Source organism: Apodemus sylvaticus, chromosome 7, assembly GCF_947179515.1.
Source record: "Apodemus sylvaticus chromosome 7, mApoSyl1.1, whole genome shotgun sequence".
Classification (NCBI taxonomy): Eukaryota; Metazoa; Chordata; class Mammalia; order Rodentia; family Muridae; genus Apodemus; species Apodemus sylvaticus.
In genome coordinates, this window is record NC_067478.1 from 56,000,543 (window position 1) to 56,016,165 (window position 15,623).

Sequence of the window (15,623 nt, forward strand, 5' to 3'; positions counted from 1 at the left end):
GGTCCCACAAGCAATGCTACACACATAGTACATATACATATATGTAGGCAAAACATGCATTCTCATAGAATTCAAAAATAAATACTGGGGATGGAGAGATGTCTCAGCAGTTAAAAACATATCCTCCTCATGTGGTTCATAACTATTTAACCCCAGCTACAAGAGATCAGAATCTCTAGCCTCAACAGGCACCCATATGCACATGAGAACACACACACACACACACCTCCCCCAATTTTTCCTTTCTTTTCCCTGTCAGTGAGTCTTGCTGTGTTGTCATGTGTGTGTGTGTATACACAGTGAGTCTTGCTGTGTTGTCGTGTGTGTGTACACTAAGACAGCTGTGGTAGCCCATGCTTTTAATCCCAGCACTCAGGAGGCAGAGAGAGAGAGAGGCAGGTGGATCTATTAAATGTACATGTATATAGTTTCAGGAATGTAATGGATACTAGAATGCCTCTCTTTTGGACGCCATTCATAAATACACCTTTCCCTCCTTCATATAATTTTGTCTACATGTGCAAGTGACTATGGGAACTGGCTCTCTTCTTCCCCTACTGTGGGTTCCAGAGATTGAACTCAGGCCCTCAGCCTTGGTAGCAGGCACCCTTACCTACTGAGTCATCTCTCTGGCCACTCAACCAGTTTTCTATGTATTTTGATAAAGTAATTCATCTATAAAGATAGCAATAATGATGACCAATAAATCTAGTTTAACAGTGAGAGTAAATGTACCTTCTCAGATATACACATTTGACGAAGGTGGGTAATCAAAAAAAAAAAAAAAAAAAAAGGGAGAGCTTAAAAATCAACAGAAGCCAGGCAGTGGTAGCTCATGCCTCTAATCCCAGAATTTTGGAGGCAGAGGCAGACAGATTTCTGAGTTCGAGGCCAGCCTGGTCTACAGAGTGAGTTCCAGGACAGCCAGGTCTATACAGAGAAAGCCTGTCTAGTAAAACAAAAAACAAACAAACAAAAAAAAAAAAACAAAAAAAAATCAACGGAAAAGCTATACACATAGACAAAACAAACTGGCAACATTGACTCTAAATAAGTGAAAGTCGCTGTCACAGTGCTTGGGGAGATGATAAATTCTTACATCAATCATTTTTAGGACTGTTTGGAATTATAATAAATTTTAAAATGCTTATTCTTCAATTCCACTCAAAAGTTGTGCTACGATGAAAAGTACCAGTAAAAAATTTAAGTAATTTCTGTTCAAGAAATGCATGGCCTTGAGAATGTAAGGAACACCAACAATCTTGATCCAGTGGAAAACTTCAAAGGGCGCCGGGCTCTACTGCGCATGACGCCACATGCATTGCTTTGCCTATTTCTAAGTGCTGGAGATGAACCCAGAGCCCCGCACCTGCCAGACAGGTATTCTACCATCACCAGGAGACATCTTTAGCCAGTGATTTCTTTGGGAAGATTTGTACATTTTGAAGTGTGTAATGTATCTGTGTGTGGATTTGTGCACACAAGTGCAATTCCTACAGAGACCAGAAGGCGGCATTGGGTTCCCTGGAGCTGGAGAAACAGACCACTGTGAGTCACCCAAATGTGGGTGCTGGCGGGTGAACTCTGCAGCAACAGTTCATGCTGAGCCACCTCTCCGGTCCCTGTTTAAGTTTAAAACTTCACATTTCTTCATGTATTTCTTCTGTATGTATAAATATACAAATTACATATAAAGGACATCACATTTAAAGTTTTTTGGATGTCTTTTTTGTTTGTTTTTCGAGACAGGGTTTCTCTGTGTAGCCCTGGCTGTCCTAAAACTCACTCTGTAGACCAGGCTGGCCTTGAACTCTAAAGAGATCTGCCTGCCTCTGCCTCCTGAGTGCTAAGATTTAAGGCATGAGCCACTACCACCCAGTTTAACATTTGAAGCTCATGTACTGGACATAGTACTCAGACCTGTGATCCCATTATTCTGGTAGAGAGTGGAGAGGGGAGCGAGGTAGGATGTTTTAGCCCATTTTAGGCCTATTCAAGGAGTGCAGAGTGTTCCTCCATTTGAACCAGTTTAGAAATCCCTCTTCCCAGAATCAGACTTTTAGATAAAAGCCAGAATTCCTTCCAGGCCTTGGAATACATTTCCTACTTCCTGAAAGGAGCCATTCTTCTTATCTCTGGCAAGTGGTTGTAAGGCTCCATTAACATACGCCTGAGGAGCAAGTTCCAAACAAGGTCAATGCTAGCCTCTCCCAAATGCTAGTCTACTCCCAAACTCCCTCCCTCCCAGGCACCCAACCCTTTAGAATCCAGCAGATACCCCACCCTGGTCCCTTCTCTCTGCTCCCTGAGCACCGAGCCTTAGCAGTTTAGAATAAATGGCCAGAGTAGCTACTTGGGTTTCGTTATCCATTTCATTCACTATCTGCGGCTGTCTTTCTTGTAAACAGGACATGGGAAAGCTAATGTGCTAGTGCACTGTAACTCCAGCATCAGGAGACAGAGGCAAGAAAACCCTAAGTTCAAAGTCATCTTCCACTATGTAGGAACTAGATAGCCTGGGCTACAGGAGACCATCACAACCCCTATCTTCCTATCCTCCCAACACAAGAGCCTATTGTCCCACCACTTGGGAAGCTGGGGGGGAAACAAGAAGGGAGGGTGGGCATTTACTGAACAGATGAACTGCAGCATACCAAGGAAAACAAGCTGTCTCAGAACTAATATATACTTTCTCATTACAGGGAATATAAATTCAAAGACATAAAAGCAGAGACAAAGGTAATAACTGGCAAATGTAGTCAAATCAAAGTCCATGTTATGTGCACTGTCAGCATGAAACCCATTTATAGTTGTTATGGTTTTAAATCTTTAGAATTGGCCAGTGTGGTGCCCAAAATTAACCTGTAAGCCCCACCTGCCCAGGAAGCAGGGAATTTCCAGGAATGCTGGAAATGCTTGGTAGTTCTTGGGAGGTAAGCCTTGTGGGAAAGTAAGATGGCCTATAACTCTACCCTTAAGAGCCCCGGCAAAACAAAGCCATTCCACCTGGAAAATTCCTGGGAAATGTTCCTGACCAAAGTCCACTTCTGCTTGGTCAGTATTGAATATTTAATAAATACTTGCTTTAAATTTGGCCTGAAATGGTGGAGTCGGTTTTTCTTCTGGTGAATCCCAGGATTAACGTAGTTCTTCTGGTGAATGGCAGGGTTAACACTAGATACAGTGATACACTCCTATATTCCTGTCATTTATGAGGCAATTGCGGACTATACAGTGAGGCCCCGCCACATAGAGCAGACCGCAGACCATGCCCAAGTAAAGGTTCCTTAAACTTGGTACCCAACCCTCAGAATCATTTCTATACCCAGCTTTGTCATCCAGAACACAGAAGCTCTGCTTCCTGTGTGCCGGCCCTACCCTTTACTCTCCCCTCCTCCACGATAATCTTCTAGAATTGGAGACTTTGCAGCTCTAGCTGGCCTGAACTTGCTACTCTATCAGCTGGACCCTGAACTTTGAGGTCTTCCTGGCCCAGATTCCCGGGGGCTGGGTATAAAGGCCTGCACTGCCAAACCCTGCCACCTGCCATCCATCACAACCAGGTGCTAGCCCCACTACTTGAATGTTTCTGCTCAAACTACTCAAAGGCACTCAGCTGCCTCCCCTCCTCAGATAGGCCACATGCCCCTAGGGAATCAATCCAGAGGCTGATAGCTTTGCAGTTAGTCCCAACCCTCCTACAATAAATCCCCCTCCTCCCAAAGAGACACTAGCCAAAGTCTGAAGCTGCTAGTGCCAACTAGATAACAATCCTTTCAGTTTAATTCACCTTACATGCCAGTCATAGCCCCTCTCCTCCAAATCCCAATCTTTACAAATCCTTCCCTCCAATGCCCCCTCCTTTCTAAGAGAAGGGGAGCCCCTCACCCTTGAGTACCACCAGACCTTGGGACATCTAGTCTGAGCAGGACTAGGTACCTCTTCTCCCACTGAGGCCCACCCAGGCAGTTCCAATGGCAGGGAACAGAGCCCAAGCCAACCACACCACACATTTGTTAGGCAACCCACAAAACCAAGCTGCACATTTGCTACAAATGTGGGGGGAGGGGTGGCTAGGTCCAGTCCCTGCATGCTCCCTGCCTGCTGGGCCAGTCTCTATGAGACCCACAACCAAACAAGGTTTCACACCACAGTCTGCTCAAGATCTAGTCAGGAGACTCAACGGCCCTTCAAAGCCCACCAGATGTACTGGGTTAATTAGCACAGTGGAAGCATCTGATCCTGGGTGTGGCCAGGATGGGGGGCCAACTATCTAAGGCACTCCACCCTCCACAGGAAAAGTAAAGGTATCCAACAGCACTTGGCAGCTGGAGGAGCTCTGTTGCCACTCCACCATTCAAACACAGACCTCAGGAATGCAAATTTTTTATTAGAATACTTTAAATTGTGTTTGCAAACATTTAACACAGGAGGAAACAAAACAGCTCTACTCCGTTCTTCCCAATTCCTAGGGCAAAAAAAAACAAACAACCAGAAAGAAAGATGAAGGGAGTCTTAGGCAGGCTGAGGTTTAAGACCACTGCCTTACTCAGCCCAAGCTAGCCCCCTGCTTCTAGGTTCTAGATTTGCAGGTATGTATACTTTTTATCCCGGCTCACAATAGAGATGCATTTATAATATGATAAATGACTCCCAGTCAACCTCTGGCAGCTGAATTATGACATAGCTGTCATCCAAAGAACTCTGGGTCCCCCACTCAAAAGCCTCAGGACACTTCTGGGACAAGGCCTCGGAGGAGGCATCTACAGAATGCTGCCCGGTGGCAGCCTCACAGACTTCAATGGGAGACTGCCCATTGCCAATCTGATGGGCCTCCCCTGAAGTGTGCTGGGTGAAGGCTTCAATAGCCTTCAACTGAGCCAACCGGGTAGTATAAGCGACCTCCACAGGAGTCTGCTGCGGGGCAGCCTCACGGACCTGCACTGGAGCCGGCTGGGCGGCAGCCTCTCTGGCCGTCACGGGAGCAGGCTTGGTGGCAGCCTCGCTGACCCTCACTGGATCCCGCTGGGCTGCAGCCTCTCCAGCCATCACGGGAGATGGCTGGAAGGTAGCCTCGGGGACCTTCACTGGATCCGGCTGGGCTGCAGCCTTGCCTGCCACCAAGAGAACCTGGGGAGCAGGCTCGGCAGCAGCCTCGCCGGCCACCACGGGATCCGGCTGGGCTGTAGCCTCACTGAATGACACTGGACCGGGCTCGGTGGGAGCAGGCTCCGTGGCAACCTCGCTGGCTGCCACGGGAGCAGGCTCGGCAGCAGCTTCGGGAACCGTCACCGGATCCGGGTGGGCGGCAACCTCGGGGACTGTCACGGGAGCGGGCTCAGTGGCAGCCTCGTTGGCCTTCGCTGGAGTGGGCTCGGTGGCAGCCTCGGGGACAGTCGCTGGAGCAGGCTCGGTGGCAGCCTCGGGGACCATCGCTGGAGCGGGCACAGTGGCAGCCTCACCTGTCATCAAGGGAGTGGGCTTGGTGGCAGCCTGGGGGGTCACGGGAGCAGGCTGGGTGGCAGCCTCACCAGCCACTTCGAGGACCTTCATAGGAGTGGGCTCGGTGGCAGCCTCATCTGCTGTCGAGGGAGCGGTGGCAGCCTTGGTTGCAGCCTTGCTGGCCATCACGGGAGCAGGCTCGGGAGCAGTCTCGCCAGCCGTCACTGGAGCGGGCTCGGTGGCAGCCTCGGGGACAGTGGTTGGAGCGGGCCTGGTGGCAGTCTCGCAGATGGTCACGGGAGCGGGCTCAGTGGCAGCCTCGCCGACCATCACTGAAGCAGGCTCGGTGGCAGCCTCGGGGACCATCACGGGAGTGGGTTCGGTGCCAGCCTCGGGGACCTTCTCTGGAGCAGGCTGGGTGGCAGCCTCGGGGACCTTCTCTGGAGCAGGCTTGGTGGCAGCCTCACCTGCAGTCACGGGAGTGGGCTCGGTGGCAGCCTTGGGGACTGTCACAGGAGTGGGCTTGGTGGCAGGCTCAGTGGCAGCCTTGCTGACTGTCAGGGGAGCGGGCTCGGTGGCAGCCTCGGGGACCTTCACGGGAGCGGGCTCGGTGGCAGCCTCAGGGACCTTCATGGGAGCGGGCTCGGTGGCAGCCTCGGGGACCATCACGGGAGCGGGCTCGGTGGCAGCCTCGGGGACCATCACGGGAGCGGGCTCGGTGGCAGACTCAGTGGCATCCTTGCTGACTGTCATGGGAGCGGGCTTGGTTGCAGCTTCAGGGACCTTCACGGGAGTGGGCTCGGTGGCAGGCTTTGTGGCAGGCTCAGTGGTAGCCTCGCTGACTGTCACTGGAGTGGGCTCGGCAGCAGCCTTGCCACCCGCTGCCTCGAAAACAGTCACGGGAGCAGGCTGGGTGGCAGCCTCGGGGACCTTCTCTGGAGCAGGCTTGGTGGCAGCCTCACCTGCAGTCACGGGAGTGGGCTCGGTGGCAGCCTTGGGGACTGTCACAGGAGTGGGCTTGGTGGCAGGCTCAGTGGCAGCCTTGCTGACTGTCAGGGGAGCGGGCTCGGTGGCAGCCTCGGGGACCATCACGGGAGCGGGCTCGGTGGCAGCCTCGGGGACCATCACGGGAGCGGGCTCGGTGGCAGCCTCGGGGACCATCACGGGAGCGGGCTCGGTGGCAGCCTCGGGGACCATCACGGGAGTGGGCTCGGTGGCAGACTCAGTGGCATCCTTGCTGACTGTCATGGGAGTGGGCTTGGTTGCAGCTTCAGGGACCTTCACGGGAGTGGGCTCGGTGGCAGGCTTTGTGGCAGGCTCAGTGGTAGCCTCGCTGACTGTCACTGGAGTGGGCTCGGCAGCAGCCTTGCCACCCGCTGCCTCGAAAACAGTCACGGGAGCAGGCTGGGTGGCAGCCTCGGGGACCGTCACGGAAGCGGGCTGGGTGGCAGCCTCGCTGACCATCACGCGAGTGGGCTGGGTGGCAGCCTCAGGGACAGTCGCTGGAGCGGGCACAGTGGCAGCCTCAGGGACAGTCGCTGGAGCGGGCACAGTGGCAGCCTCAGGGACAGTCGCTGGAGCGGGCACAGTGGCAGCCTCAGGGACAGTCGCTGGAGCGGGCACAGTGGCAGCCTCAGGGACAGTCGCTGGAGCGGGCACGGTGGCAGCCTCAGGGACAGTCGCTGGAGCGGGCACGGTGGCAGCCTCAGGGACAGTCGCTGGAGCGGGCCTGGTGGCAGCCTCAGGGACAGTCGCTGGAGTGGGCCTGGTGGCAGTCTCGCAGATGGTCACGGGAGCGGGCTCAGTGGCAGCCTCTGGGACCTTCTCTGGAGCGGGCTCGGTGGCAGCCTCACCTGCAGTCACGGGAGTGGGCTCGGTGGCAGCCTCGGGGACTGTCACAGGTTTGGGCTTGGTGGCAGCCTTGCTGACTGTCATGGGAGCGGACTCGGTGGCAGCTTCAGGGACCGTCACTGGAGCGGGCACGGTGGCAGCCTCTGGGACCTTCACAGGAGTGGGCTGGGTGGCAGCCTCACCTGCCATCAAGGGAGAGGGCTCGGCGGCAGCCTCGGGGGTCATGGGAGCAGGCTGGGTGGCAGCCTCACCAGCCACTACGAGGACCTTCACAGGAGTGGGCTCGGTGGCAGCCCTACCTGCTGTCGAGGGAGCGGTGGCAGCCTTGGTGGCAGCCTTGCTGGCCGTCGCTAGAGCGGGCTCGGTGGCAGCTTTGCTGACTGTCACGGGAGCGGGCTCGGTGGCAGCCTTGCCAGCCACCGCCTCGAGAACAGTCATGGGAGCGGGCTGGGTGGCAGCCTCGGGGACCTTCGCTGGAGGGGGCTCGGTGACAGCCTCGGGGACCATCTCGGGAGCGGGCTCAGTAGCAGCCTCTGGGACCGTCACGGGAGTGGGCTTGGCGGCAGCCTTGCCAGCAGCCATCTCGAGAATAGTCACGGGAGCGGGCTGGGTGGCAGCCTCGGGGACCGACACGGGAGCGGGCTGGGTGGCAGCCTCGGGGACCGACACGGGAGCGGGCTGGGTGGCAGCCTCGGGGACCTTCACTGGAGCGGGCTGGGTGGCAGCCTCGGGGACCTTCACTGGAGCGGGCTCGGTGGCAGCCTCGGGGACCTTCGCTGGAGCGGGCTCGGTGGCAGCCTCGGGGACCTTCGCTGGAGCGGGCTCGGTGGCAGCCTCGGGGACCTTCGCTGGAGCGGGTTCGGTGGCAGCCTCGGGGACCTTCGCTGGAGCGGGCTGGGTGGCAGCCTCGGGGACCTTCGCTGGAGCGGGCTCGGTGGCAGCCTGGGGGACCTTCGCTGGAGGGGGCTCGGTGGCAGCCTCGGGGACCTTCGCTGGAGGGGGCTCGGTGGCAGCCTCGGGGACCTTCGCTGGAGCAGGCTCGGTGGCAGCCTCGGGGACCTTCCCTAGAGTGGGCTCGGTGGCAGCCTCGGGAACTGTCATGGGAGTGGGCTTGGTGGCAGCCTTGCCAGCCACTGCTTGGATGACCATCACCGGAGCGGGCCTGGTGGCAGCCTGGGGGACCTTCGCTGGAGGGGGCTCGGTGGCAGCCTCGAGGACCTTCGCTGGAGCGGGCTCGGTGGCAGCCTCGGGGACCTTCGCTGGAGCGGGCTCGGTGGCAGCCTCGGGGACCTTCGCTGGAGCGGGCTCGGTGGCAGCCTCGGGGACCTTCGCTGGAGCGGGCTCGGTGGCAGCCTCGGGGACCTTCGCTGGAGCGGGCTCGGTGGCAGCCTCGGGGACCTTCGCTGGAGCGGGCTCGGTGGCAGCCTCGGGGACCTTCGCTGGAGCGGGCTCGGTGGCAGCCTCGGGGACCTTCACTGCTGGAGCGGGCTCAGTGGCAGCCTTGGGGACCGTCGCTGGAGCGGGCTCGGTGGCAGCCTCGGGGACCTTCGCTGGAGCGGGCTCGGTGGCAGCTTTGCTGGCTGTCACTAGAGAGGGCCTGATGGCAGTCTTGCAGATGGTCACATGAGTGGGCTCAGTGGCAGCGTCGCTGGCTGTCGCTGAAGAGGGCGCGGTGGCAGCCTCTGGGACCGTCACGGGAGTGGGCTTGGTGCCAGCCTCGGGAACTGTCACAGGAGTGGGCTTGGCAGCAGCCTTGCCAGCCTCCACCTCGAGAACAGTCACGGGAGCGGGCTGGGTGGCAGCCTCACCAGCCACTTCGAGGACCTTCACAGGAGTGGGCTCAGTGGCAGCCTCACTTGCTGTCGAGGGAGCGGTGGCAGCCTTGGTGGCATCCTTGTTGGCCATCGCTAGAGCGGGCTCCGTGGCAGCCTCTCTGGCCGTCACAGGAGCAGGCTTGATGGCAGCCTCGGGGACCTTCGCTGGAGCGGGCCTGGTGGCAGCCTCGGGGACCTTCATGGGAGTGGGCTGGGTGGCAGCCTCGCTAACTGTCACTAGAGTGGGCTCGGCAGCAGCCTTGCCAGCCGCTGCCTCGAAAACAATCACAGGAGTGGGCTCGGTGGCAGCCTCCGGGATCTTCACTGGAGCAGGCTCAGTGGCAACCTCGCTGTCCTTTCCTGGAGCGGGCCTGGTGGCACCCTCGGTGACCGTCGCTGGAGTGGGCTCGGTCATGGGAGCAGGCTTGGGGGCAGTCTTGCCCACCATCGCTGGAATAGACTCGGTCACAGTAGCGGGCTCGGTGGCAGCCTCGGGGACTGTCATGGGAGTGGGCTTGGTGGCAGGCTCAGTGGCAGCCTCGGGGACTGTCACGGGAGCGGGCTTGGTGGCAGGCTCAGTGGCAGCCTCGGGGACTGTCACGGGAGCGGGCTTGGTGGCAGGCTCAGTGGCAGCCTCGGGGACTGTCACGGGAGCGGGCTTGGTGGCAGGCTCAGTGGCAGCCTCGGGGACTGTCACGGGAGCGGGCTTAGTGGCAGCCTCGGGGACCATCACAGGAGAGTGCGTGGTGGCAGCCTTGCTGACTGTCACCGGAGTGGGCTCGGTGGCAGCCTTGCTGACTGTCACCGGAGTGGGCTCGGTGGCAGCCTGGCTGACTGTCACCGGAGTGGGCTCGGTGGCAGCCTGGCTGACTGTCACCGGAGTGGGCACGGTGGCAGCCTGGCTGACTGTCACCGGAGTGGGCACGGTGGCAGCCTGGCTGACTGTCACCGGAGTAGGCTGGGTGGCAGCCTGGCTGACTGTCACCGGAGTGGGCTGGGTGGCAGCCTGGCTGACTGTCACCGGAGTGGGCTCGGTGGCAACCTCTGGGATCTTCACTGGAGCAGGCTCAGTGGCAACCTCGCCTTCCTTCCCTGGAGCGGGCCTGGTGGCACCCTCGGTGACCTTTGCTGGAGTGGGCTCGGTCATGGGAGCAGGCTTGGTGGCAGTCTTGCCCGTCATCGCTGGAATAGGCTCGGTCACAGTAGCGGGCTCGGTGGCAGCCTCGGGGACTGTCATGGGAGTGGGCTTGGTGGCAGGCTCAGTGGCAGCCTCGGGGACTGTCACGGGAGCGGGCTTGGTGGCAGGCTCAGTGGCAGCCTCGGGGACTGTCACGGGAGCGGGCTTGGTGGCAGGCTCAGTGGCAGCCTCGGGGACTGTCACGGGAGCGGGCTTGGTGGCAGGCTCAGTGGCAGCCTCGGGGACTGTCACGGGAGCGGGCTTAGTGGCAGCCTCGGGGACCATCACAGGAGAGTGCGTGGTGGCAGCCTTGCTGACTGTCACCGGAGTGGGCTCGGTGGCAGCCTTGCTGACTGTCACCGGAGTGGGCTCGGTGGCAGCCTGGCTGACTGTCACCGGAGTGGGCTCGGTGGCAGCCTGGCTGACTGTCACCGGAGTGGGCACGGTGGCAGCCTGGCTGACTGTCACCGGAGTGGGCACGGTGGCAGCCTGGCTGACTGTCACCGGAGTAGGCTGGGTGGCAGCCTGGCTGACTGTCACCGGAGTGGGCATGGTGGCAGCCTGGCTGACTGTCACCGGAGTGGGCTCTGTGGCAACCTCCGGGATCTTCGCTGGAACAGGATCAGTGGCAACCTCGCCGTCCTTCCCTGGAGCGGGCCTGGTGGCACCCTCGGTGACCGTCGCTGGAGTGGGCTCGGTCATGGGAGCAGGCTTGGGGGCAGTCTTGCCCGCCATCGCTGGAATAGGCTCAGTCACAGTAGCGGGCTCGGTGGCAGCCTCGGGGACTGTCACGGGAGTGGGCTCAGTGGCAGCCTCACCTGCTGTAACGGGAGCAGGCTTAGTGGCAGCCTCAGGGACCATCACAGGAGCGTGCGCGGTGGCAGCCTTGCTGACTGTCACCGGAGTGGGCTCGGTGGCAGCCTTGCTGACTGTCACCGGAGTGGGCTCGGTGGCAGCCTGGCTGACTGTCACCGGAGTAGGCTGGGTGGCAGCCTGGCTGACTGTCACCGGAGTGGGCTGGGTGGCAGCCTGGCTGACTGTCACCGGAGTGGGCTCGGTGGCAACCTCTGGGATCTTCACTGGAGCAGGCTCAGTGGCAACCTCGCCTTCCTTCCCTGGAGCGGGCCTGGTGGCACCCTCGGTGACCTTTGCTGGAGTGGGCTCGGTCATGGGAGCAGGCTTGGTGGCAGTCTTGCCCGTCATCGCTGGAATAGGCTCGGTCACAGTAGCGGGCTCGGTGGCAGCCTCGGGGACTGTCATGGGAGTGGGCTTGGTGGCAGGCTCAGTGGCAGCCTCGGGGACTGTCACGGGAGCGGGCTTGGTGGCAGGCTCAGTGGCAGCCTCGGGGACTGTCACGGGAGCGGGCTTGGTGGCAGGCTCAGTGGCAGCCTCGGGGACTGTCACGGGAGCGGGCTTGGTGGCAGGCTCAGTGGCAGCCTCGGGGACTGTCACGGGAGCGGGCTTAGTGGCAGCCTCGGGGACCATCACAGGAGAGTGCGTGGTGGCAGCCTTGCTGACTGTCACCGGAGTGGGCTCGGTGGCAGCCTTGCTGACTGTCACCGGAGTGGGCTCGGTGGCAGCCTGGCTGACTGTCACCGGAGTGGGCTCGGTGGCAGCCTGGCTGACTGTCACCGGAGTGGGCACGGTGGCAGCCTGGCTGACTGTCACCGGAGTGGGCACGGTGGCAGCCTGGCTGACTGTCACCGGAGTAGGCTGGGTGGCAGCCTGGCTGACTGTCACCGGAGTGGGCATGGTGGCAGCCTGGCTGACTGTCACCGGAGTGGGCTCTGTGGCAACCTCCGGGATCTTCGCTGGAACAGGATCAGTGGCAACCTCGCCGTCCTTCCCTGGAGCGGGCCTGGTGGCACCCTCGGTGACCGTCGCTGGAGTGGGCTCGGTCATGGGAGCAGGCTTGGGGGCAGTCTTGCCCGCCATCGCTGGAATAGACTCGGTCACAGTAGCGGGCTCGGTGGCAGCCTTGGGGACTGTCACGGGAGTGGGCTCAGTGGCAGCCTCACCTGCTGTAACGGGAGCAGGCTTAGTGGCAGCCTCAGGGACCATCACAGGAGCGTGCGCGGTGGCAGCCTTGCTGACTGTCACCGGAGTGGGCTCGGTGGCAGCCTTGCTGACTGTCACCGGAGTGGGCTCGGTGGCAGCCTTGCTGACTGTCACCGGAGTGGGCTCGGTGGCAGCCTTGCTGACTGTCACCGAAGTGGGCTCGCTGGCAGCCTTGCTGACTGTCACCGGAGTGGGCACGGTGGCAGCCTTGCTGACTGTCACGGGAGTGGGCTCGCTGGCAGCCTTGCTGACTGTCACCAGAGTGGGCTCTGTGGCAGCCTCCGGGATCTTCACTGGAGCAGGATCAGTGGCAACCTTGCCGTCCTTTCCTGGAGCGGGCCTGGTGGCACCCTCGGTGACCGTCGCTGGAGTGGGCTCGGTCATGGGAGCAGGCTTGGTGGCAGTCTTGCCCGCCATCGCTGGAATATGCTCGGTCACAGTAGCGGGCTCGGTGGCAGCCTTGGGGACTGTCACTGGAGTGGGCTTGGTGGCAGGCTCAGTGGCAGCCTTGCTGACTGTCACCAGAGTGGGCTCGGTGGCAGCCTTGCTGACTGTCACCGGAGTGGGCTCGGTGGCAGCCTGGCTGACTGTCACCGGAGTGGGCTCGGTGGCAGCCTGGCTGACTGTCACCAGAGTGGGCTCTGTGGCAGCCTTGCTGACTGTCACCGGAGTGGGCTCGCTGGCAGCCTTGCTGACTGTCACCGGAGTGGGCTCTGTGGCAGCCTTGCTGACTGTCACCGGAGTGGGCACGGTGGCAGCCTTGCTGACTGTCACCGGAGTGGGCATGGTGGCAGCCTTGCTGACTGTCACCAGAGTGGGCTCTGTGGCAACCTCCGGGATCTTCGCTGGAGCAGGATCAGTGGCAACCTTGCCATCCTTCCCTGGAGCGGGCCTGGTGGCACCCTCGGTGACCTTCGCTGGAGTGGGCTCGGTCATGGGAGCAGGCTTGGGGGCAGTCTTGCCCGCCATCGCTGGAATATGCTCGGTCACAGTAGCGGGCTCGGTGGCAGCCTTGGGGACTGTCACGGGAGTGGGCTTGGTGGCAGGCTCAGTGGCATCCTTGGGGACTGTCACGGGAGTGGGCTTGGTGGCAGGCTCGGTGGTAGCCTTGTGGACTGTCATGGGAGTGGGCTTGGTGGCAGCCTTGCTGACTGTCACCGGAGTGGGCTCGGTGGCAGCCTTGCTGACTGTCACCGGAGTGGGCTTGGTGGCAGCCTTGCTGACTGTCACCGGAGTGGGCTCGGTGGCAGCCTGGCTGACTGTCACCGGAGTGGGCTCGGTGGCAGCCTGGCTGACTGTCACCAGAGAGGGCTCGGTGGCAACCTCCGGGATCTTCACTGGAGCAGGATCAGTGGCAACCTCGCCGTCCTTCCCTGGAGCGGGCCTGGTGGCACCCTCGGTGACCGTCGCTGGAGTGGGCTCGGTCATGGGAGCAGGCTTGGGGGCAGTCTTGCCCACCATCGCTGGAATAGACTCGGTCACAGTAGCGGGCTCGGTGGCAGCCTCGGGGACTGTCACGGGAGTGGGCTCAGTGGCAGCCTCACCTGCCGTAATGGGAGCAGGCTTAGTGGCAGCCTCAGGGACCATCACAGGAGCGTGCGCGGTGGCAGCCTTGCTGACTGTCACCGGAGTGGGCTCGGTGGCAGCCTTGCTGACTGTCACCGGAGTGGGCTCGGTGGCAGCCTTGCTGACTGTCACCGGAGTGGTCTCGGTGGCAGCCTTGCTGACTGTCACCAGAGTGGGCTCGGTGGCAGCCTTGGGGACTGTCACGGGAGTGGGCTTGGTAGCAGGCTTGGTGGCAGCCTTGAGGACTGTCACGGGAGTGGGCTCAGTGGCAGCCTTGCTGACTGTCAACGGAGTGGGCTCGGTGGCAGCCTTGCTGACTGTCACCGGAGTGGGCTTGTTGTCAGCCTCACCTGCAGTCTCGGGAGCACGCTCGCTGACTGTCACGGGAGCGGGCTCGGTGGCAGCCTTGCAGGCCTTCGCTGGAGCAGGCTCTGTGGCAGCCTCAGGGAGCTTCACTGCAGCAGGCTCAGTGGCAACCTCGCCAGCCTTCCCTGGTGCGGGCCTGGTGGTAGCCTCGGGGACCGTCACGGGAGCAGGCTGGATGGCAGCCTCGCCAGCCGCCGATTTGAGGACCGTCACGGAAGTGGGCTCGGTGGCAGCCTTGCTGATGGTCACGGGAGCGGGTTTGGTGCCAGCCTCGGGGACCGTCACGGGAGCAGGCTTGGTGGCAGGCTCAGAGGCAGCCTCGCTGACTGTCAGGGGAGCAGGCTGGGTGGCAGCCTCGCCAGCCTCTGCCTCGAGGACCGTCACAGGAGTGGGCTTGGTGGCAGCATCACCGGCAGTCGCTGGAGCGGGCTTGGTGGCAGCATCACCGGCAGTCGCTGGAGCGGGCTCAGTGGCAGCCTCGGGGACTGTCACGGGAGCAGGCTCGGTGGCAGCCTCGGGGACTGTCACGGGAGCGTGCTGGGCAGCAGCCTGACGACGACGGGCTTCCTCAAGAGCACGACGCTCAATTCCAGCCTCCAGAGCCTCAGCTAAGTTGGGAGAAAGCAGTGTAAGGAGGCCAATATGGACAACCTCCCTGAAACCTGAAGGAGTAGGGCTTAAGGGCTCCTAAACACGGGGCCTTCTAGAACATCTTCAAAACTCGCTTTCCCAAGGTGGAGCCCTCCCAAGGAGCCAAGACTTGTGGGGCAGGATAGCCCTACCCACTTGGCCCATACTTACCTTCCATCAGTTTCCAACGGGCATCGTGAGCCAGGTCATTGAGCATCGCCGCAACTTCCCTTTGTAACTTAGGCACTCCGAATATCCAAATATCAGCTCGCTTTTCATGGCCCCAGACGTTCACATGAATCGCGGCACGCATCATACTTTCAATATGCAGGATGTAATCTCCGTCCTCACCTAGTCAGGGAGCAGGGGGAACCTGAGCATGAGGTGGCTTCCATTTCTTGGGGCCAGAGTCACAGGTGAGGCTTATTCAATACAGAATAACATACGCAGTCAGGGTGTACATGGGGGTCAGGGAAAGGTTACCTTTACCTTTCCGGTTCACTTACCAAACATGTGTTCCAGGAGCCAAGGTTCCACCTGGATTCTTTTTGGTAGTACCAGTGACTCGACGCGGAACCACGAGGGCAGTTCAGTCTCTCCAGCAATTTCAAAGGAGTCACCTCCTTTGTAATTAAGCGGAACGAGCGTCTTAAACTTCTTCAGAGTAGCCGCGGCCATACTGTACCAGTCTCACTGCAGAAGACCTATGCAACTTCAAG

At 60.0% G+C, this 15,623-nt stretch overlaps 1 protein-coding gene across 1 annotated transcript; it reads right to left on the reverse strand.

Annotated features, from left to right (window-relative positions):
* Positions 1–4,420: 4,420 nt before the first annotated feature.
* On the reverse strand, positions 4,421–15,593 carry LOC127689704 (mucin-4-like). Its single transcript, XM_052189343.1, has 5 exons — positions 15,411–15,593; positions 15,076–15,255; positions 8,839–14,882; positions 8,173–8,763; positions 4,421–8,100 (listed from the first exon to the last, which is right to left on the reverse strand). The coding sequence occupies exons 1-5, from the start codon at positions 15,580–15,582 to the stop codon at positions 4,633–4,635; spliced, it is 10,455 nt and encodes a 3,484-aa protein (XP_052045303.1). The 5' UTR covers positions 15,583–15,593; the 3' UTR covers positions 4,421–4,632.
* Positions 15,594–15,623: the final 30 nt, after the last annotated feature.

What these genes read in the sequence shown, in the direction of transcription:
- LOC127689704 (XM_052189343.1), bottom strand. Translation starts at nt 15,582, where the DNA reads ATGGCCGCGGCTACTCTGAAGAAGTTTAAGACGCTCGTTCCGCTTAAT. An exon ending in CCGAGCCCGCTCCAGCGAAG is followed by an intron (nt 8,764 to 8,838) that starts GTCCCCGAGGCT and finishes CCAGCAGTGAAG; the next exon opens with GTCCCCGAGGCTGCCACCGA. An exon ending in CCCAGCCCGCTCCAGCGAAG is followed by an intron (nt 8,101 to 8,172) that starts GTCCCCGAGGCT and finishes GCTCCAGCGAAG; the next exon opens with GTCCCCGAGGCTGCCACCGA.